The 22226-nt window shown below is 42.7% G+C and overlaps 1 protein-coding gene across 4 annotated transcripts in view; it reads left to right on the forward strand.

Annotated features, from left to right (window-relative positions):
• The window catches only part of TMEM163 (transmembrane protein 163), a 270249-nt gene that overhangs the window by 166095 nt on the left and 81928 nt on the right, over positions 1-22226 (forward strand). For all 4 annotated transcript variants that reach the window (XM_055572764.1, XM_055572765.1, XM_055572766.1 and 1 more), the window contains 2 exons: positions 4015-4058; positions 5464-5555. In XM_055572764.1, the coding sequence (XP_055428739.1) occupies positions 4015-4058; positions 5464-5555 (136 nt within the window). The remainder of the gene's footprint in view (positions 1-4014; positions 4059-5463; positions 5556-22226) is intronic.

A 22226-nucleotide genomic window follows, 5' to 3' on the forward strand; every position in this document is an offset into this window, starting at 1 on the left:
AAAGTCAGAGGAGCCCCGTTGCTATGTGTTTCTGGGTGTGTAAGGTCAGCCTAATCAGATGGCAGGCTGCTTTCACCATCATCATGGGGGAGTGAGAGGTGGGGAGTAGTGTAGGTCTCAGCTCCTAGGGGAATGACACTCGATGGCCTGTAGGTAGTACTGCCTCCCTGAGTGCATGGTTCAGTGATGAATATTAGAGACAGTCTCTGAATGTGAGGAGCAGAAACATTGCTGAAAATTTCCCCACTGGTACCAGTGGTATCCAGATGAATTTGGAGACTGCTTATAGTTGGAGTGTGTAGCCAAGATTCATCATCTGTACACTTTTGTACCAAATTGAAATGTGGAGACAGGTTTGGGATGAAGTAGAAAAGAATATCTTTATTGCTTTGCCAGGCGAAGGGGGATACAGCCAGCTAATGCCCTCAAAACTGTCTATTCCAACCTGGAGGGGGTAGTGAGGAGTTTTATTGCAGTGGTTCAAAGAGGAAGGCGTGATCAGCTCATAGACATTCTGTGATTGGCTGGTGGTGAGGTAATAGGGAGCATCATCAACCTTCTGGTCCTTACTGGTCTGGGCTGTGAGTGCTTGTGGACAGCATACAGTTAACTTCTCCCACCTCATGGGAGTTTCAGTATATACAAAACTGCTAACAGATCCCTGGAATAGGAAATGGCAACCCGCTCCAGAATTCTTGTCTGGGAAATCCCATGAACAGAGGAGCCTGAAGGGCTACAGTCCATGGAGTCGCTAAGATACTGCTATGTATATATCCCTTGAGAGGGAACCAGGATCCTGTTGTAAGTCTGCACTATTGTTTCTTGGCTGCTCCTCCCTTGTCTCTACATCCCCTCCCTTCCCTTATTAGAATCTGCTGTTTGGAACTCAGGGAAGGCCTTGGAGGCTGAATGAAGCCTGTTTCCTGCAAACAAGAAAACGAGTGACGCGGAAAGGCTTTTGCATGCAGGGCCCTGCTTAATTTCAGGTGCTCTATTCAGGAGCAGCTTCAGTATTAAATAACCTCGCACCGTGTGCTGAGAGCCACAGAGACTTCATTACCTTCAGCTGGACCTCTGTGTCAACCAAGAACAGCCTTCCTAGGAGAGCATTGCCCTTGCAATGGGGTTGGATCTTGCCAGCTTGCAGCGAAATGGCCCGAGATCAAAAGGGCCGTTTCCTCTTTGTTGTCCAGCATTGAGTCTAGCACCTGCATGAAAGGCACCGCTGGACTTTTGATGGATCTTTGCTTGCTTCCCAGCTCCCCTCAGCCATGTACATGTGGGCTGCAGGGCCACCTGCCCTGTAATCTCTGCCTTGGTGGGTCCTTCTGGCCCAGGACTTCTTCAAATGGAACTCGTTCTGAGCATGAGGGAGGTTGAAAATGCCAAGATGAAAACCCCACAGTTGGCTCTCTTTCTGTGGGAGCAGGGGCTGTCTAAACTAGTCCCACCTTTGAGGCCCTTCTTATCCCAGAACTAGATATGTCTTTTCCAGTTATGGCTCCCCACACTCCCGCCCCCACCAAAAGTCATTTACTCTTCAGAAACTCCTAAAAAGCTGACTGATCTCTTCCACTGGGTCCTGTGCTAATGATTATTTGCTGTTCTGTCATCTCAAAAGCTTGGGGATTGTTCCCACAGGACATCTGCCAGAGCTGTAGCCAAGTGGAGGGCCCTTCAGTGTGCCCTCAATTCCCCACACAATCTTCAGCCATTCTCATCTAGAAAATTAGATGGAACCAATTTAGAAGTAAATGGGACATGGGAATGCCTTCCTTCTCTTCAGGACTCTAGGTGGTCGTGGAGCCCTCCTGCTCCCATTTTCCTTGATGCATGGGGATGTAGAACAACATAAAGATTTCACTTGTCCTATCAGTGATTCATCCACTGGGCAGGCTTAAGCCACACAAGCAGAATTTTCCAGTATAGTTCTGAAAGTACATGATATCATGGGTCTTGACTGCCATGGAGTCAGGGAAATCCCACCCTTCAGCGGCTGTCTCCTCTGTTGGATTCTAGAGTCTCTGAGACAAGGTTCCTTGTGTTTCTTAATAAAATCAAGTGAGCGTCAACTTTGAAATCTGTAACTTGTGGAGCCCTATGTCAATGTCACAGGTGTGGAGACCTATAGCAAGGTCACAAGACAAAAATCTCTGGAATTAACCAGGTTCCATAGCAACTGTTGCCATGAGCCTCCTGATCTAAACCTGCCAATTCCTTGACCCCATATTAGGTAAAATACCCACTCTATTTAATCTACCCTGGTAAAGGAATGGCAACCCACTCCAGCATTCTTGCCTAGAAAATTCCACAGACAGAGGAGCCTGTATTTATACCCCATGCCTGTCTCTCTACTCCTCAATCTGTGTAACAAACCGTGACCAACCCTAGCTCTGATGTTTCCAAATTTCAATTCCAACAGGGTAAATTGACCAACTAGAATCGCAGTCTCAATTATTCATTTATTTTTTAGTTGGAAACTTTACTAGAACACTTGCCAATCATGTGTCCCCATTATCTATAAAAATCAAGTCAGTAGTTGGTTGCTTATAACATTCAAAGGGGCTTCCCTGGTGGCTCAGTGGTAAAGAATCTGCCTGCCAATGCAGGAGACTCATTCAGTCCCTCGGTTGGGAAGATCCCCTGGGAAAGGAAATGCAATCTACTCTAGTATTCTTGCCTGGGAAATTCCATGGACAGAGAAGCCTGGCGGGCTACAGTCCATGGGGTTGTGAAGAGTTGGACACGACTGTGACTGAACGACAACAGCAGCATTCAAAAATCCATCAAATTGTTGCTAGGCAAAGAAGATAGGTGTATTGACATGCTAGATTAGGTCTACCAGGAACTTGGTCAGAGTTGGGAGAAATGAGTTCTTAGTGTATTTATCAGCTACATCCTTTATAACAATAAAATTCTTAGATTCTATTTCTGCTACACAGAAGACTTCCTTATACATAGAAAATGAAACATGTTTGGGTTGCCCTGGGTTGGATGACCACCCCCTCCGCCCTCTGTGGCTGAGGGCAGGAGTACAAAGCCCAATATGGCTGCCTGGGGTCCACATGGATAAGCAGAGAGCAGCTCTCAGAGAAGGGACATGTGCTGAGTTGAGTGGGAGTCCAAGGGGATGTTGACTTCCATGCTCTGTATCCACGCCTTCCTTACTCCTTGAGTGAGTGCTTGTAACACCTGTGCCTAGAACAATCCACTTCACAGCCTTGCTGACCCTCGGGGTTGGGTTTCATTCTTTATTAGTGACTGGGCGTGTGCTTGTTTAATATGGCTTTTGCCTGGAACCCTGCCTTATTAAGTCAAGTCGAGAACTGTCTTGGAAGCTGCACGTGGTTTTGGCACAGAACAGATCACAGAATCAGAAAAAAAGTGCTACCCAATTGACTTGCACCCCTAAAGGTAGATTGGTTTTTGAGTATGGATGAAATATGTCTTAATTATAATTGTGGCACCTACTTTTGTAGACATCTCTTGTGTAAGATAATTTATTCTTATTTTCCTAAACAGTTTTATTGAGGTCCACACTGGATTTTAAGCTCTGGAGGGCAAGAGATTTTTTTCTAACTGTGCTAGCAATGGTGTGTGTATCAGTAAATACCTTATTATGAGAACAGTTCAGATGGTTACAGTTTCACTTTCAAAGTTTAATATGGTTCCTACCCCTCTATTCCCAGTTGTTAAATTCTCAGAGTCTCAGCAGTCATTTGATTGACAATCACTTGAGCGTTTTCATTCGGAAGCTGGCCCTTTGGTGCTTCAGGGTACACTGGGAAGGGAGGTCCTTGCAAGTGAAGTCTGGAATCTTCATATCACTCTTGAATTTTTTTTTTTTTTTTAATTCTCAGATATTACAAGTACAGTTAATTTTTAATTTCATTCTCATAGAACTTTTCCAGTGATGTTTAAAAGGCCATATCAAATATATGAATACTCTCACAAATGAGAGAAAATATTCACAAGATCTTAAAATATTCTGAATAATATTTTCTTTCTTTTTAGCTGTCTCCGTTATGAGGTACAGCGCCTCTGCTTTTGGGTTTGCAGTAAGTAACCTGAAATGTACTTTTATGAAGTTTTGCACGTTTCTCCCGGGCCCACAAATCTCACGCTGGGGCCTCTGATTTAAGAGGGTGGTTAGCAGATGAGAGAGAGAGCATAACAAACATACCTTTTATGGAAGTCGTTTCTACAAACAATTATAATTTGATAGAAGTAAACTGCAACAACAGTGTATAATTCTCAACAAGAGATCAGGGCCACCATGTTTTCTTTAAATCCTTGAGAGGATTTTTTTTTTTAGGGTTTAACCCTTTCCCCAGCCCCGTAAGGTTGTAGGTTTGAAAATGGGCACACACTGAAGTGAAGCGTTTGCTGGTGTGGGCAAAGGTGATGTGAGTTAAGATGGGGCTGCCGTCAATAGGATGTCAGTCTTCAGCCAGACTAGGGGTACCCTGGTTTCTGAACCTGCTTCCTGATGGGAGCTGGTTAGAGAAGATGGGTCTCAGGTACTGAAAACTTGGGTAAAGTCTCCCCACATCTTCAAGAGAGCATTAGTGCTTGTAGTTTTCCAGACGAGAAGTGTGTTGGGGTGAGGTGATTCATGCAAAGAAAGCTCATTTCAACAGCTCTCCTGCTTCAGGGCTTCCTGTACCTGATGGTGTGTGCTCCCTGTTCCCAAAGCCACTTTTCCCGTTGTTTTGAGGACTTAATGCTTTGAGGCTGGCAGATTCTTTTCAGAATCTTTTGAAAGGTGTGGACTGTCTCTCCAGAAATTACACACACGTCACCCTCCTACCCTGCCCACCTCTCTCACTCACACTCCTCTCTCCTTCCCCTCCTTTCTTCACTCTCTTCTTACACATTCACTTGTTCATTCGAACAAAAGCATTGGTTTTTGTATCCAATTTCACAGTGTTGGCAGACTTCGTGGAGCACCCTGGGTGACCCCACCCTCACCCCTGGACCCCAGGTAGAATAGTCCTATTGAGAGCCAGAAACACAGAGTCCTTGGCCCAAACTCTTTGCTTGGGATGGACAGGAAAATGCTGAAATTATCTTGCCTGCCCTGGGGAGATCAATTTCACATCAATTTCACATGTGTCATAAGTGTCATCGCCCCACCCCCATCTCCAGCGTGCTGGCAGTCAGGGGTCCCTGGGGCAGAGCTCAGCGCACATAGAGTGTGGCTCTCCCCGTACCCCCGGCAGCAAGTGGCCAGGAGGAGCCATGACCCTGGCATCACGTGGGCGTGTTTTGGTGCCCTGACTTAGAATTCCCAGGATCTCCACCTTGAGGATGCTGAGTGGCCAGCATTGTAATGATGTGAAGCCTCTTTGCTCTGAGGTCACTGGTTCAGATGTTCCAAGTCACAGAACAATTGCCATGTGTCTTCACAGTTGTGACCTATTAACTCTGGAAAACCACTAATACTGTGTCTCCTCCTCCTAGTTTGATGCCATCCTCGATGTCCTGTCGTCGGCGATTGTCCTATGGCGTTATAGCAATGCGGCCGCTGTACACTCTGCCCATAGGGAGTACATGTAAGTGGATTTTTATCTTCTTTCACTTTGCAGAACCCTTGCCACGTAATCAGGCTGTCAGCACGGCTCACCTTGCAGCTTTGGTACAGTGATGAGAATAAGGTCCCCAAATTGCCTTTGAGAGTGGCTGGTGTGATATCACGTAGATGATTGGCCCCTTCTGGGATGCTCAGAGAGATGGGATGTCCCCTTATAATTTTCCCTGTTCTCTGCTCTTGAGCCTGGAGTGAATGTTCGTATGCTTATTTGTCTGTCCATCCATTCATCTATTCATCGATCAATCTGAAACTGCACAGCTCAGATTGGGACTTGAATCCACTGTCTTAACTGAAATCATACACTCAGTCTCAGGACTTAGTGAAGCTCAGATTCTTTATGTCTCAGCACAGAAAGAATTTAGTAAAAGACACAAAGTGACAGCTAAGAAGTGGATTTATTTAGAGAGATACACATTCCATAGATAGAATGTGGTCTGTCTCAAAAGGCTAGAGTGGCCGTGGGAGAAACACACTCCACAGAAGAGAATGTGGGCCATTTCGGAAGGTGAGAGACCCTGAAATATGAGGTAGCTAATTGTTTCCTTTAAAAAAAATTTATTTGTTTATTTGGTGTGCCAGATCTTAGTTGTGGCACGTGGAATCTAGTTCCCTGACCAGGGATCAAACCTGGGTCCCCTGCATTGGGAGCATGCAGTCTTAGCCATTGGACCACCAGGGAAGTCCTGGGGTGGTTAGTTTTATGGGCTGGATAATTTCATAGACTAATGAGTAGGAGGATTACTCCAACTAGCTTGGAGAAGGGACAAGGATTTCTAGGACTAGGGCCATCACCCACTTTTTGGCCTTTTATGGTTTGCCTCAGAACTGTCACGACACTGGCGGGTATGTCATTTAGCTTGCTAGTGTATTACAATGAGCGTATGTATAATGAGGCTTCACGTCTACTGGGCGTTGACTCTTCCACCATCTTAGACCTAGTTGGTTCTAACCACTTTTTGTCATGTCCTATGTCAATGCCCCCATATCCTATGACATATGCCCATGTCATTCTTTTAAAGGTCATGCCCTACCTTCTTCCCTCCTGTTTTAAATCCATCTAACAATTCATTCATCCTTCCATCTTCTTTCTCTTTATGTTACTGAAATTTTTGTTCCTTTGAATTTTCATGCTTTTTTTCCCATTCTTTTTAAGTAAGATGTGTTCTCCACTGTGATTTACAGAGGACATTTTGAAAGCATTCTAAATTATTCTACTTGTCTTCTGTCCTTCTGTGTATTAGAAAATATTGCTTCCTCAGTCTCCACGTTTCTTGGGTGATTATTTGTCTTTGAAGTACTTGTGTTTGTGACCATAAAGCGTGTGTCTTTTTCAATTTCCGTTTTTTATATTCTTGGTAATTCCCAGGTTCCAAAGTCAGATTTTTTGACTTTGAATCTCAGCTCTGCAACTTGTCAGCTTTGTGACTGTGGGTAGCTATCTTAACTGCTCTATGCTTTGTTTCCTTATCTGGAAAAAAGGGGGTCTTTGACAATTATGTGAGTGAGATACTAATCATCATGATATATGACATAATATCATATTATATATATAAACTTATGACAGTGTCTGGCATGTAGTTCAGTAAACTTTAGCTGCCATCATTATTAATTATTAAGGGGGTTCCCCTGAGACTGCGTCACTGTGGCTTGTCATTAGAGCAAGAGCTTTACTCCACTTCTATAGCTTTTGGACATCTGAATACAAATGAGGAAATGCCCTGTTGTTTGTGGAGGTGCCCAGACAGGAGGTACTCTTGATGGAGAACCTGTGTCACACTCAGCCATATAAATGTTGAGTGTCAGGGGACTCAGGAAATAGTAATATATCTGAGGTTGCTTGTGCCAAATGGAAGGCTTTTGAAAGATGATGCCAAAACTGACTCGCAAATGAGAGCCAATTTTAGTTTAGTTTTGGCTTGAGACAGAGCACTAAAGCTCCTTTTGAGTGTTAAATTAGCCCTTTTAAGAAATATAATTAAAATATCAAATCTGTGACATCATAGATGATGTTATTTAGGATAAAGTTAATTTTTGAAAAAGTGAGTCAGTTTACTGGTTGGAAAAATCAAGAAGCAATAGTAGTAAACTGATTTTGCAAAAGATAATGATGGTTCCATAGTGATCAAAGTTGAATTACCACCTGTCTAGCCAAAGGAACCCTGAATATGTCTACCCAGGCTGTTGCTGATTGGTCTTTGAGGAATACAGTAAGAACAGTCTAGAGAGTACAGTATAGAGATATGCTTGACTTTTAAGAGCTAGTCCCTATCATGTCAGATGAACACATTCTTTGGATCCATAGTTCTGTTACCAACATGGCAGCCACTGAGGCTTTTAGCATTTATATGTGGCTGCTCCTAACTGAGAGGTTAATACACACACCAACTCACTATTAACAGAGGTTAATAAAATATACACCAAATCCCAAAGATGTAAGAAAAAAAGAATACAAACATTTTATTAATATTTAGAAAACAATATGGATTACTTGTTGATATAAGAATATTTGGGATATATTGGGTTAAATAAACTATTACAATTTTACTTCTGTTTACATTCTTAATGTGGCTTTTAGAAATTTAAAATGACATATGGGACATGTATTAAATTTCTGTTGGGCCTTGCCCTCTGAAAAGAAAGCTCTTCCCTCTGCCTTGCTTATTTTAGCATTAATAATCCAGAATTTGATTTGCAATTCTAGAAAGAATTGTGCTCATTGCTTCTCAATTTCTCTTTTCTAATTTGCTTTTTAAATCTGATTTCCTTTTTGCTAAAGTGAGTCTCTTACATATTAGTCACAAAGCCACAAATTATTGTGGCTTTTCTATAGTGTTGGGATCTCGGTGAAACCAGGTGGCCAGCATGTTATCCAACATTGATTGATGATAAGAAATGTCATTGGTTTCACTGTTTTTAATGATCCCCAAATATATACCCTTAAAAATGTATCTTTAATAATACCTATAAGGCAGAAACTCACCAGTTTGCTTTGATAATTCCCAGATGATTGTTCCATGTGATGATGCCCATGGATTCATTTGGAGATTCTTAATCTAGAAATTAAAACAACACTCAGAATCCTCTGTATTGTTGGTTTAGTTTAGATTTTTAATCCCCAGCTCATCCCATGTAAATTAAAAATTCATGAAATCACTGCCAGCTGAGAAACTGGTGTTTGCATATTAATGAGCATGAATAATTATAAGGGGCAAAGCTAGAAAAACTACTGGTTTTCAGTTAGTTGCTGGAGAATAAGTTTTGAGAAAATGAGGAAATATCCAACCAGTCCTTAGTTAACTCTTCTAACTTTCCCTCTTTTGTTTCTAAGCTTCAGAGTGAGTCTTGAACTTGGCATTGCCAATGCAAAGTGATAGAAACCCTGCTCAGCCTTCTGCCTGATGACTGTGGGCACTGACTGTGGATGTGGTGGGTGTTTGATACTCAGAGGGAGAGAGTGTGCCTTCAGCCCCGCCACAGAGCAGAGCGCCAATAAGCTTTGCTTTGTGTCACACTTTTTTATTGTGGGGAAAAACATATCGTATTTACCATCTTAAATATTTTAAGCTTACAGTTCAGTAGTGTTAGGTGTATTCGCAGTGTTGTGAGCAGATCTCGCAAATTGAGACTCCATACTGATTACACAGCTTCCTATTACCCCTCCCTCAGAGCTGGGTAACTGCTGTTCTACTTTCTCTCTCTATGAATTTGACAACTCTAGGTAGGTCCCTCACATAAATGAAATCATACAGTTTTTGTCCTTTTGTGACTGGCTTGTTTCACTTAGCATGATGTCCTCAAGGTTTACCCACGTTATAGCATGTGTCAGAGTTTCTTTCCTTTTGAAGGCTCTGTAATATTCCATGGTATGCATAGACCATATTTTGTGTATCCTTTCATCAACCAATAGACATGTAGGTTGTTTTCCCCTCAGCCTTAATAAATAATGAACTGTGAGCATGGATGTACAAATATCTCTTCATTGACCCTGCTTTCAATTCTTTTGGAAATACACCCAGGAGTGAGATTGGTGAGTCATGTGGTAGGACTATTTTTAATGTTTTAAGAAACCTCCATACTGTTTTTCCATAGCAGTTGCTCCATTTTGTAATTCCACCAACTAGTTATCTATTTTGAAAAGCTCCAAGTTTAATCGGTTACCATCTTGTCGTAGGGAATATGTATATGGGGAAAGCGAACCGTCGGGCTTACGTGTTGTCAGGGCTTTCAGGAGACCCTGATAGAAGCAGGGGCAAGGGAGGGCTTCTGAGAACATACCAGGACATCCAGCTGGCTGAGGGCTGGGAGGGAGGACCAGACAAGGTGAGTGAGTAGTCATGTTGGATTAGAATCCCACTTCTGTTGGTGGCTGTTGGTGTGGGGCACTATCTTGACAATGGGATGCTAAAAACCAGGATTTCACAGGTGGTTCATTTATTGTGTGGATTTAGGGTGGGAGTGAGTGGCTGATAACCTACTTACCCCTCCCCCCCCATCACCTTTCCCCTTTGGTAACCATAAGTTTATTTTTATAATCTGTGTGTCTATTTTGTAAATAGGTCCATTTGTGTCATTTAAAAAAAAATTAGATTCCACATATGAATGATACCATATTTACATATTTATCTTTCTCTGTCTCAGCCAGGTTTCATTAGGGTAAGAGGTGAGGGAGAGAGGCAGAAAAGTCTGGGTAGGTAGAAACTGGGAGTAGGATGAAAGCGTTAGTGGGGAAAGGAGCAGGGCCACCCAGGAGGGCACCGAGGAGTGTGGTTACAGGGTGGGGTGGTGACGGTTGTCCTGGTGATTGTGGGCTGTGAGGCCACACAAAAGAATCCCGCGCTCTTTGTGCACTTAGATTGTCATCTCTGAGGTTCACTAAGTGAGGAAAGCCTGGAGCCAAATCATGTTTAAAGTCTTTTCTCTTTGGTTTTAACAAATGAGGTTTGCATCCACATAGACTGTTTGGACCTATGAAAAAAACTTCTGTGAGCACACAAAGGAGACTGGCAGCAGGGTTGCCTTTGGGAGGGGGACTGGGGACAGAAAAAGAGGGGAGACACTTTCTTTGTATCCTTCAGACTAGAGCTGTGCACTGAACTCTCTGTGATAATGGACATGTTCTCTGTACTGTCCAGTATGGTAGCCATTAGGCACATGTGACCTTTAAGCCCTTGACATATGGATAGAATGATGGATGATCTGGTTGTTAAACTTTATTTAATGTCAATTAATTTAAATAGTCACACCTGTGGCTAGTGGCTACCATGTTGAACAAAGACTCTTTAACTGGTTTGATCATTTTTTTTTAGTCCCTAAGTCGTGTCGACTCTTGGCGATCCCTTGGACTGCCAGGCTCCTCTGTCCATGGGTTTCTCCAGGCAAGAATTCTGGAGTAGGTTGCCATTTCCTTCTCCAGGGGATCTTCCCAACCTAGGAATTGAACCCAGGTCTCCTGCACTGCAGCATCATTTTTAATCTATTAAAAAAACCCAACAGACAAAGTTGTTAATAAATCAGTGTCCAGGGAATTTGGAAATGAGAGGAAGATATGGTGGGGAGGAGGTGATGGAGGCAGAGGGTGTGGGGGAAATTAGTGCAGGAGGAACTTGGCAAGATTGGAAGACATGGAGAATTTCACACCTCTCTTACCCATGCCCAGCCCTGGGTACCATGTAAGTCCACAGGAAGTATCGCAGCCTCCTGCTGCCGTCTGCTGTGGAGGGCCATCAGGATGCTTGCCACGGAAGGTACAGCTTGATGCTCGCTGGGGGCTGGTGACATTTTGCATATGATTGCAGCACAGGTGGGAGGTCCCCCGAAGGTGTCCCAGTGCCAGCTGTCTGTTTGGGCCATTTATCTATCAACTCCCTGAGATGGAGAGGTGGAGGCAGATGGGAGGCTATGCACCTTTACAGGCTTCTCATCCTGCTACAATGAAGCAAAAACGCAGCCTGTGAGGTTGTTCTCTTGTGCCAAATGTACCTCCAAATGGCATTATGCTCTGCAGCATTTCGGGAAGCAAATGTGAGAGGAATGGAGAAGTATTCTTGGAGAGACAGAATCTTTTGTGTGTCTTCTCCAGTGAAGAAGCTGGGACACGCTGATTCTCAAGGAAGCAGGGTATTCACTCTGTTTCTCTTTTCATTTCGCTTGGCCTGAACACTGCCAGTTGACAGGATAGCTTGATAGTCTTTTGATCCTGGTTTCAGTAGCATCCTTGCTGGTTTTGAAGCCAGTGCCAGAAATTGAAAAAAAACCGATGCAGTCAAGAAAGGATGGGTTGGTAATTTGCTTCTGGCATCTAGTCTAAGTGGATTGCAAAGGCGAATGTTGTACCAGGAACATAAAATACTACCACATCCCCCCACCCCACCTTCTCAGGGAGCATCCTATCTGATCATAAATTGAGGGCTCTGGGAAGGCGAATTGCATTTCCCCCACATTTGTCTAGTGCTCTTAACTTTACAAAGCTCTTGAGTGTGTTTTAGCTCAAGAACAGACCTTGAACTAGAAAAATAAATAACTTCAGAGATGCCCTCTGTGACTGATGAGAGCTAATATAGAAGGTGGGGCCTTGATAGCAAGACACGAGCTCATTCATCTGCCTGGAAGAATTTGGGTTTAGTCTTGCCTGAAGGCAGAAGGGAGTTGCTTTCCACTGTCAGGAAAAGCACATATGAAACCTGCCAGACATAGACATGATACTGATGGGTTGTTATGCAGTGGGCAGGATGTATATTAGAAGAAGGAGGGTAGGTTTGATCCCTGTTACAAGTTAAATTGTGTGTCACTGAAAGATGTTGATGTTCTCACCCCCTGTACCACAGAATGATAGCTTATTGGAAAATAGGATCTTTGCAGATGTCAGTAAGTTAGACAAGGTCTGAATCCAGTAAGATTAGGGTCCTTGTGAGAAGAGTAGACACACAGAGACAGTGGCACTCAAGGAGAAAATGACTGTGTGACAGTAGAGGCAGAGTTCAGAGCTAAGGGATGCAAGGGTTGTTGGTAAACCCCAGCAGCTAGCAGAGGCAAGGAAGGCTTCTGCCCTGCAGGTTTCAGAGAGAGTGTGGGCCTGCAAACACCTTGATTTCAGGACTTTGAGACCCCAAAACTGTAAGATAGTAAGTTTCTTTTGTTTTAAGCCCCCCAGTTTGTGGTGCTTCGATAACAGTAGCACAGGAAACTAATACTCTCCCTGAGAAGAGCTCTCTATCAGACCCGCACTCATTTGTTCTGAGCTTCAGTGATACATTCATCTTTTGAAATTTCAGTTTTCTCATGTGTGAAAGGGGGAGGGCCATAATAGCTACCAAAGGTCACTGAGATGAAGCTTAAACATGGTATTGAATGTGATGTCAATATATGCTCAAAAATGTCAGATCATTATGTTCCATCTTGAGAGTTTTGAATTTTTTTTCCCAGTCATACTGGGATAGTTTTTCATTGTCTGCGCTATTGTTCTGTTTTCCTTTTCAAGAGTGTGGAATAAAAGACTCTGCAAAGAAAAATGGGAAAAACTCAAATACATGCTTTGGCATATGTAGAAAGTTGCTTTCAACCTTGAGATATGGAGTAGCAGTGTAGTAAAGTGATAAAAGATTCTTCCTGATCTCATCTCTCACACTGCCCGCACCCCTGCAAAGTCTGAAACAGGACAAAGCAATACATGATCACTGTAAAAGGTTGAGGTAACTTCCAGTGGCACAAATACAATAAAACGTACTAGCTATAGGACCCCCTGGAGCTAACATTTTGATGGGGTGTGTGTGTGTGTGTGTGTGTGGCGTGTGTGTGCACTAAAGCACTCATGTGCATGGTTACACATACATCCTTTTTTCCCCACATAAAGAGATGATCTATATTTACCCCTTTGAAAACTGGGTTTCTCTGCTACCACCATGTTTTGAACATCTTTTCATCTTAGGACAGAGATATGTTATTTTTTTATAGCTATGCAGTATTCTATGTATGGATTTAACATAATTTGTTTAAGCAATTTTCTACTGAAGACATGGGTTGTTTTCAAAGTCCTGGGGTTAGAAACAACCTGAAATAACTGTCCTTACACATTTTTATTCTTATGCTTGTCCTCTTATTTCTTAAGGATAAATTACTAGACATCTGGGTCAAATAATATGCTAACTTACAGTTGTGATATCTGGTGTTAAACTGTGCTCCAAAAAGGTCATACTGATTTACATTCCCACTGCCAGGGGTGAGGATGTGTGTTTACTCACTTTTGCCAGCACTGTGTTCTCATTCTTTTCCATCATAGCCCTCTGTCGAGGTGGAAAATTGAATTCTCTCTGTTAAAGTACATTTAAAAAAATGTTAGTCACCAGTCTAGCTGAGCATATTTACATATGTGTTTTTGGCATTTGTATTTCTTTTGGAAAATGGGTTGCCAGAATTTCAAATAGGACTAAAAGTCTTTTATTTCCGTTTTGGGACATTGCCCAGACTCTGGTTGCTAGAACTTTGGTGACTGAGGAAGTACAATTTCCTTCTTGCTCTGGCCACCGTCACTCATAATTTTTTTCTTTCTTTTGCTGTGCCATATTTTTTTTCCTTTCATAAATCTAATTACCTATGATGTATTTAATGTAGTAGTAGAATTGTTTATTGTCCATTACCCTCGCAAGATTTTATACTCACAGAAACAAGAGTATTCCTTAACTGTCTTGTTCTTTTTATCTCCTAGAACAATGCCTGGCATTTAGTAGGTGCTGGTTAAAGAGCTGTGAAATAAAAAATTGAGCTATGGAACCCCTGCATCTTTTTTTAAATTAATTTTTATTGGAGTATAGTTGCTTTGCAGTGTTGTGTTAGTGTCTAATGTACAGCAAAATGAATCAGCCATACACATACACCTATCTCCTCCCTTTCGGACTTCCTTCCCATTCAGGTCACCAGAGTGCATTAAGTAGAGTTCTCTGTGCTAGAAGTTTGTTAACTATTTCACAGATAGATGGAACATATATCTCATTTGTTACCTGTTTTATACATAGTATCAATAGTGTGTATGTGTCAGTTCCAGTCTCCCAATTCCTCTCACCCCTGCCTTTCCCCCTTGGTTTTCATACATTTGTTCTCTACATCTGTGTCTCTATTTCTGCTTTGCAAATAAGATCACCCATTGGAACCGCTTTATCTTATGTAAAATTTTCATAGCCTTTATTAAGAGGATAATAAGTATTCCCTGAGCACCTGCTCTGTGCCAGATATACCAGGATGTGCATTAGGTACAGGTATTATTTAACACTTAATAGAAATGGTGAACACTGCTCCTGAAGGCTCATGGCTGGTAAGTGGATGCGCCTGGGGTTTGAACCTAGGTCTTGCTTGCCTGGACATTTGCATGTCACCATTATGGAGCCCTGCCTCTCCAGGTGAACATTTGTGTGTCTTAGTTATACCACTTTTTTAAAAAATCCCTTCCACCCCCAGAAATGACCCTTGCTAGCAATTAACTGCAACCTAAAATAAATGGAGGGAGAGGGAAAGTGGAATTAAGAACTATAAAATTAGGCAACGTGAAGTGCAGTCCTGGGCTTTGGTTCTGTGTGTGGTGGTGAGGTGGTTGGCAGTTGGCCAGACAAGGATAAACTGCCCAGGCCACCTTAGGACAGGCTAAGGACTGGAGTGGCTCTCCCAGGAGCAGGTGGTCATGTCCTGTGTCACCTGGCAAAGGACGGCCGTGACAGGCACTGTAGCCCTTGGTATCTGAAAAGCCTTGCAAATGAGGGTCATTCGCCTTAGCTGTCATGCTCTTTGCAGCTTTGGTTGCTGTTTTCAGGCCAAGCTGGCAGCTGAGTGGGGCTTTCTGGATCCTGGGCTGAGGGCTTTGCCGTCAAGGAATAGGAGCCCGTGCTGGTCCCCAGCTGTGGCCTCTTCTCTGGTACCTGCTGCAGGTTGGGGTGCTTGCTGTTTAGTTTCACCCTCAAGATGGTCACCCTTTGGAAATTTGGGCCTGAAAGTCTCGTTGTCTGTCATCCTTTTATCTTCCATTCTGGGCTGCGGTAGCCTAAGCCACTGCCTGTTCTTGAAGGTGAATGGACTTAGTTCAGGAGCTCTCTTTGAAGTGGGGAGGTCTGAGGCCTTTGAGAATGAGGCCTGTCTCTTCGTGGCCACTTTTGCTGGCAGGAGATGTTGGTACACACTTTCCTTCCTCTGAGGAGTCCTATTTTCAGAGGAAAACTCTGAGGGCTTGGTTCCTTCACAGTTGTCTTTGAAGGTTCAGGGTCAGAATTTTCATGCATATTTCTTCTCCCTTCAGTCTCTAGAGCTTGTCCTGTGTGTTAGCTGTTGAACATGTAAAATTAAATTTTGTATAGTACTTGCTACTAATGACTTCTGCTGCTAAGTTGCTTCAGTCGTGTCTGAGTCTGTGCGACCCCATAGACAGCAGCCCACCAGGCTCCCGCCCCTGGGATTCTCCAGGCAAGAACACTGGAGTGGGTTGCCATTGCCTTCTCCAGCTACTAATGACTAGTTAACACTAAAATGTTGATGTTGGTGATAGCTGGTGGTGACTTTCTTCTTTATGCTTTCTGATTTTTCTGAAAAACATTTTACAAGGTACATGTGTTAGTTTTGTAATCCTATCAAGCTCACTATTTTTCCTCTGGGGGAGTATAAAAGGCAAGCCAGTGTGGGAACAAAGAATAAAGCTCTCCTCTCCTCTCTGTTGGTTTTCCCTGCCATGATTATCCTATGGGTGCTGCTCTTCTTACCGTCAATGTCACAGGGTGCTTTTAGCTATGATACTATGCTTAGGAAGGGACCCAGCACAGCTTATGTAGCCTTCCTTTGTGGGTTGGGGGTGGAGGGAGTCAGTCAGTGAAATTGCCTTGATTGTACTTCTGGTAACTTTTTTCTCCCTGTCTCCTTTCTCCAAATAGATACATCTTTTTGAGCTTTTAGTTAGCACAGGCTTTACAAACATCTCTATATGATTTGGCTTCTTCATATCACTAAATAGAAAGCAGCTAAATGGATACTTCAGTTTTTTGGTTTTTTGTTTATTGAGAATAGTTTCTACCCAACTCATAAAATGGTTATGAAGAGCCAGTAAGATAATATAGGTAAAGTTTCTGGTCATAGTATTGCTTGTTACATACAGTAGGTATTGGATAAATAGGGTTATTTTTAACAGTAGGCTTTCTAGGCAAAATAGAGAAAGTTTTTTTTTTTTTTTTTTAAGGGCTTTAATGAAGCAGACTCGGAGATCTGGAGAACAAACTAGTGATTACCAGTGGAGAGAGAGAAGGGGGCAATAAAGGAGTCGGGAGGAAGAGGTACAAACCATTAGGTATAAAATAAGCTACAAAGTAAACAACAAGGACCTACTGTATTAGCACAGGGAACTGTATTGAATATACTGTAATAAGCCATAATGAAAAAGAATATGGAAAAGGGTATATATTTATATAACTGAATCACTTTGCTGTGTAGCAGAAATTAACACAACAGTGGAAATAAGCTATACTTCAATAAAACAAATTATATATAAAAAAGAAAAAATACAAGGATATATTGTACAACACAGGGAAGGTAGCCAATATTTTATAGTAACTATAAATGGAGCTCAACTTTAAAAATTGTAAATCACTATATTATACACATGTAACTTATCTATTATTATATAGCAATTATACTTCAGTAAAAAATATTAGAAATAGCTTTATATAGTTCACACAGCATACATGTCAGGAGAAGGCAATGGCACCGCACTCCAGTACTGTTGCCTGGTAAATCCCATGGAAGAGGAGCCTGGCGGGCTGCAGTCCATGGGGTTGCTAAGAGTCGGACACGACTGAGCGAATTCTCACTTTTCACTTTTATGCATTGGAGAAGGAAATGGCAACCCACTCCAGTGTTCTTGCCTGGAGAATCCCAGGGATGGGGGAGCCTGGTGGGCTGCCGTCTATGGGGTCGTGCAGAGTCGGACACGACTGAAGCGACTTAGCAGCAGCAGCAGCATATGTGTTTATGTACTGGAAGTGTACATGTCAATGGCTTTTACTATATTTGCAGTTCAGCACATCTGTCAATATAATCAATTTTAGAACATTTTTACCACCACCCAAAGAAGCCTCATTCTTTTCAACTTTCACCACTCCAACCTCTCCTAATCCCCTTTCCCCCCTCCCAGTCCTTGGCAACTATGATCTCCTGTCTACCCCTGTGGTTACCCATGCAGGACCTCTCAAGTAAGTGGAATCATATTTTACTTAGCATGTCTTCATCCCTTACTTAGTCTGTCATTTAGCATAGTGTTTTCCACATCTCCATACCGTAGTGGGTATCAGTGTTTCCTTTTTGTTGCTGTATAATATTCTACTGTATGGATGTGCCACAGTTAATTTATCCCTCCCTCCATTGATGGACATATGTATTGTTTTACATTTTAGCTCTTATGAATAATGCTGCTGTGAACATTTCTGTGCAGCTGTTTGCATGGAGACATGCTTTCATTTTAAGGGGGTTTCTACCTAGGAGTGGAATTGCTGTGTTATATGGTGACATTTGAGGAATTGTCAAACTGTTCTCCAGAGTTGCTGTACCATTTTACATTCCTGCCAGCAATTATGAGGGTTCTAATTCCTCCATATCCTTGCCAGCACTTGTTATTATCTGTCTTTTTGATTCTCGCCATACCAGTGGGTGTGAGTAATATCTTTGTGGTTTTGATTTATATTTGAGAGTTCACATGCTTTGGAAAAATCACCCTTTTCTTCCTTTGTTTTAGTCTTGGTCTTGATTCCCACAGACCCTTTAGAAGTTGCATTACTCCTGCTAGTCAGGTGGCTTGGGTCCAGAGAAGCCCTCCTCTGAGAGGTCCTCCATCCCACTGATGATGTCCTCTGGCCTCCTTCCGGCTCTGCAGAGTCTGGCTTTTGGCCTTCCAGGCTGAGGTTTGGTTTTAATGGCACAAGGACAGGGGACTCAGCTCAATCATGCTTGTAGAATTGACTATAAAAATAAGGTGCCAGTTTATCGGTGGATGCAAAATGTCTCCATCATAAGACCTTGTCTGGGTATCCATGTGGTTTTTCCGTATTTGTCCCTGTAGGTAGACCAGTGTAGAAATCCCAGGCATTGGAACAAGCAGGGGTTAGATGGATCAGTGTTTAGTGGATTGGGCTCTGAGACCCTGATATTGACATATTTTGTAGTATGTGCTCAGTTGTGTCCGACTCTGTGACCCTGTGGACTATATAGCCTGCTTGCCTGGTTCCTCTGTTCATGGGATTTTCCAGGCAAGAATACTGGAGTGACGGGGTCATTTTCTCCTGCAGGGGATCTTCCCGACCCAGGGATTGAACCCGAGTTTTCTTTCATTTCACGCATTGGTTCTTTACCAACTGGGCCACCAGCAGAGATATTGTTCAGGACTAAAAGGAACCACCTTTGAGACCAGGCTACTGGCTGAGAGTCTGTCTCCTTTGAAAAGCACACTTTGGAGGGGTTTACCGTATTTGTCTTCATGATTAATGTTTCTTTGTGTTTCCTTGGTTGACCAGCCCATTTCTGCTTTATGAGATTTTCCTTCAGTTATGTCAATAGTGTCACCATCTGGTAGCAATGGGGAACTTCCCGTTCTTTTCTTTTTTTAATTCTGTGTTTTGAGTGCCTGTAGGCCCTAAGCATACAGCTGTGACTTTCCTAGCCTGTCAGGGAATGCTTGCCTGGCGTTGGAGAGCTGGGATGTATGCTGATGGTTTGCACCAAGCCCTGCTGGACTCCAAAACCTGGTGCTGCCTTCATTTTGAGATGGCTCCCTGTAGATTTTGCTCGGCTGAGAAGCCCCATGCATTCCTTGTGTGCTGATGGCAGGGATGACTTGGGTCCTGAAGTAAGCGGGAGTCAGGAGAGAACAGCTGGAAACAGCCCCAAATCTTCATCAGCACCCACAGGGATGTCTCAGGGCTTCACAGTGAGTTGGAAAGGGTTGGTGAATAGATCTTCTTTCTTTTTCCCTGCAGCTCAGAAAGAAGTCATCTTTCAAATTTAAGAGGCCCCAAAACCATGTTTCAGGTCTGTTTCTGCTACACATAATGTAACTCCCTTTTGCTTTTATTTCCTCATCTATTAGGTAAAGATTAATCTTTATACCTGCCTTGGGGGTATCAAGTAAAATATGAAAAGAAGGTGTGTTCTGAAGAGTCAAAGTGTTACATGTTGTCTGTGTATACATGTGTATGTACATATACATACACATGTATACATAATATATAAGTAAATACGTAACATTTTATATGTATAAAATTATGTATTCTTAAATATAATTAAACTAATAAATTTAAATTCTTTAAAACAATCTTAATTTTATTGTAGTAAGAACACTTAAGATGATGATGTTGTTCAGTCACTCAGTCATGTCTGACTCTTTGCAACCCCATGGACTGTAGCACACCAGGCTTACCTGTCCTTCACTTTCTCCTGGAGTTTGTTCAAACTCATGTCCGTTTAGTAGGTGATGCCATCCAACCATCTCATCCTCTGTTGTTCCCTTCTCCTCAATCTTTCCCAGCATCAGGGTCTTTTCCAGTGAGTTGGCTCTTCGCACCAAGTGGCCAAAGTACTGGAGCCTCAGCTTCAGCATCAGTCCTTCCAACAAATATTCACCCCCTAAAAACAAGCCTGACTTTACCTACTTTTAGATCAAAGTTCAAATCCTCATCCTGTCCCAAGGTGAGTGAGGCCAAGATGATGGGAAAACCAGACTCTGCAAGGTGCAGTTCTTCCAGGATGTAAAGTTATGTACTGGGGTCTAAAATTACATTCCCTTCAAAAATAGTGGTGGTACAGAGGCTCTGTTGACAAGTCCTGCCTAAGAATGGATGGAAATGACAAATGACACATTTACATATTGCAGTACCCTCTTTTATCCTTCTATTGAGTAAGCATTTTGTTTGCTCCAGTTAAGACCAATTTGGCTATGTATCTGCTCTTCCTCAGGGCTCCTTTGGCTGCTGGGGTTGACAATTCAGGAAAAGTGGTCCTGGAGGGGCTCCTTCCTGACTTCTGTATGTGTAGGAAGTATTCATGAATAAAGAGACTTCTGTGAAGTATGAGTGACTCTAAACCTCATCCCTCTTTTGAATTCTGTAGCTCATTTGCATTTTTGGGTGATGATCTAGACATCTGGTTTCTGGTCAGATAGGTGTTCTGTCAGTTGTGAGGAGCTAAATTATTTATTTGTTCACCTCGTATGTGAGGAACTAAACTTTGGGTTTCCCAGGTGGTGCAGTGGTAAAGAACCTACCTGCCAGTGTAGGAGACTCAAGAGATGGGCATTTGATCCCTGGGTTGGGAACATCTCCTGGAGGAGGAAATGGCAACCCACTCCAGTATTCTTACCTGGAAAATTCCATGGACAGAGGAGCCTGGTGGGCCACAGTCAACGGGGTTGCAAAGAGCTGGACACGACTGAGTACACGTACTCCACTCCAAACTTTGTTTTGAAAAAGTCCAGTTTTCCTGATCAGGAGATGTATTTTCTAACACCTGACTCTGATATGTACTCATTGACTCAACAGTGATTTGTTGAGTGCACACCAGGGGCCAGGTACTTTTTGAGACACCAAGAAACGGACAAACACGCTTCCCCTCTAATGGACCTAAAAGGAGGTGACAGAGAGTACCGTAATTGTATAGAGAAGTAAGAGCCATGAAAAAAATCAGCCAGGTATTGTGACAGAGAATGTGTGAAGGGCTTCTCTGAAGTTGGGGGTCAAAGAGGGTCCTAGAACTGTATTTCGGATGGCAGGAAAGGGCCTGGAAGAGAAACATCTCTGGGCAGAGTGATTGCTGCAGAGGCCTGAATGTGGGAACCAGCTTGGTGTGTATGAAGGTCAGAAAAAAAAGTTCTTGTGACTGGACCCAGTTAGTGGGAGGTGGGAGGAGAGATGAACCCAGGAGGTGGGAGGAGAGATGAACCCAGGAGGTGGACAGGACTTTGGGGCCCTTGGGAGGAATTTTGATGATAAGAGCGGTGAAAAGCCTTGGGCAAGTTAAGCCGGCGGGAGGGGCATTAATTGATCTGATTATATAATTGATGTCAGAGAGCTCAGGTGGTTTGTCATAAGGAAATTTGGCCATTCTTGTAAATGTGTGAAGCTGTTTGTTGTTTCTTTAAAAATGAAAATATTTTTATTCATTTCACCAGTTGTAATTACACATATTTGTGGGTCAAATACATTTCAATTCATAACATTTTTTTGAGAATTAAAAAAAAATTATTTTATATTGGAGCATAGATAATTAACAATGTTGTGATAGTTTCAGGTGGATAGCAAAAGGACTCAGCCTTACATATATATATATATACACACACACACACACACACACACACACACACACACACACGTATCCATTCTCCCCCAAAGTCCCCTCCACCCAGACTGCCACATGGCATTGAGCTGAGTTCCCTGTGCTATACAGTAGGTCCTTGTTAGCTATCCCTTTTAATACAGCAGTGTGTACATATTGATCCCAAACTCCCTAACTAATGATTGATTTTTTTTTAAACAAAATGTTAGTTCATATAAATTTTAAAGTGAAACTTGGTCTCATTCATACTTACTTTCATCCTTTCCTCTTTCTCCCCCTGAAAAGAGAATTACAC

The sequence above is a fragment of the Bubalus kerabau genome, chromosome 3, assembly GCF_029407905.1.
Source record: "Bubalus kerabau isolate K-KA32 ecotype Philippines breed swamp buffalo chromosome 3, PCC_UOA_SB_1v2, whole genome shotgun sequence".
Classification (NCBI taxonomy): domain Eukaryota; kingdom Metazoa; phylum Chordata; class Mammalia; order Artiodactyla; family Bovidae; genus Bubalus; species Bubalus kerabau.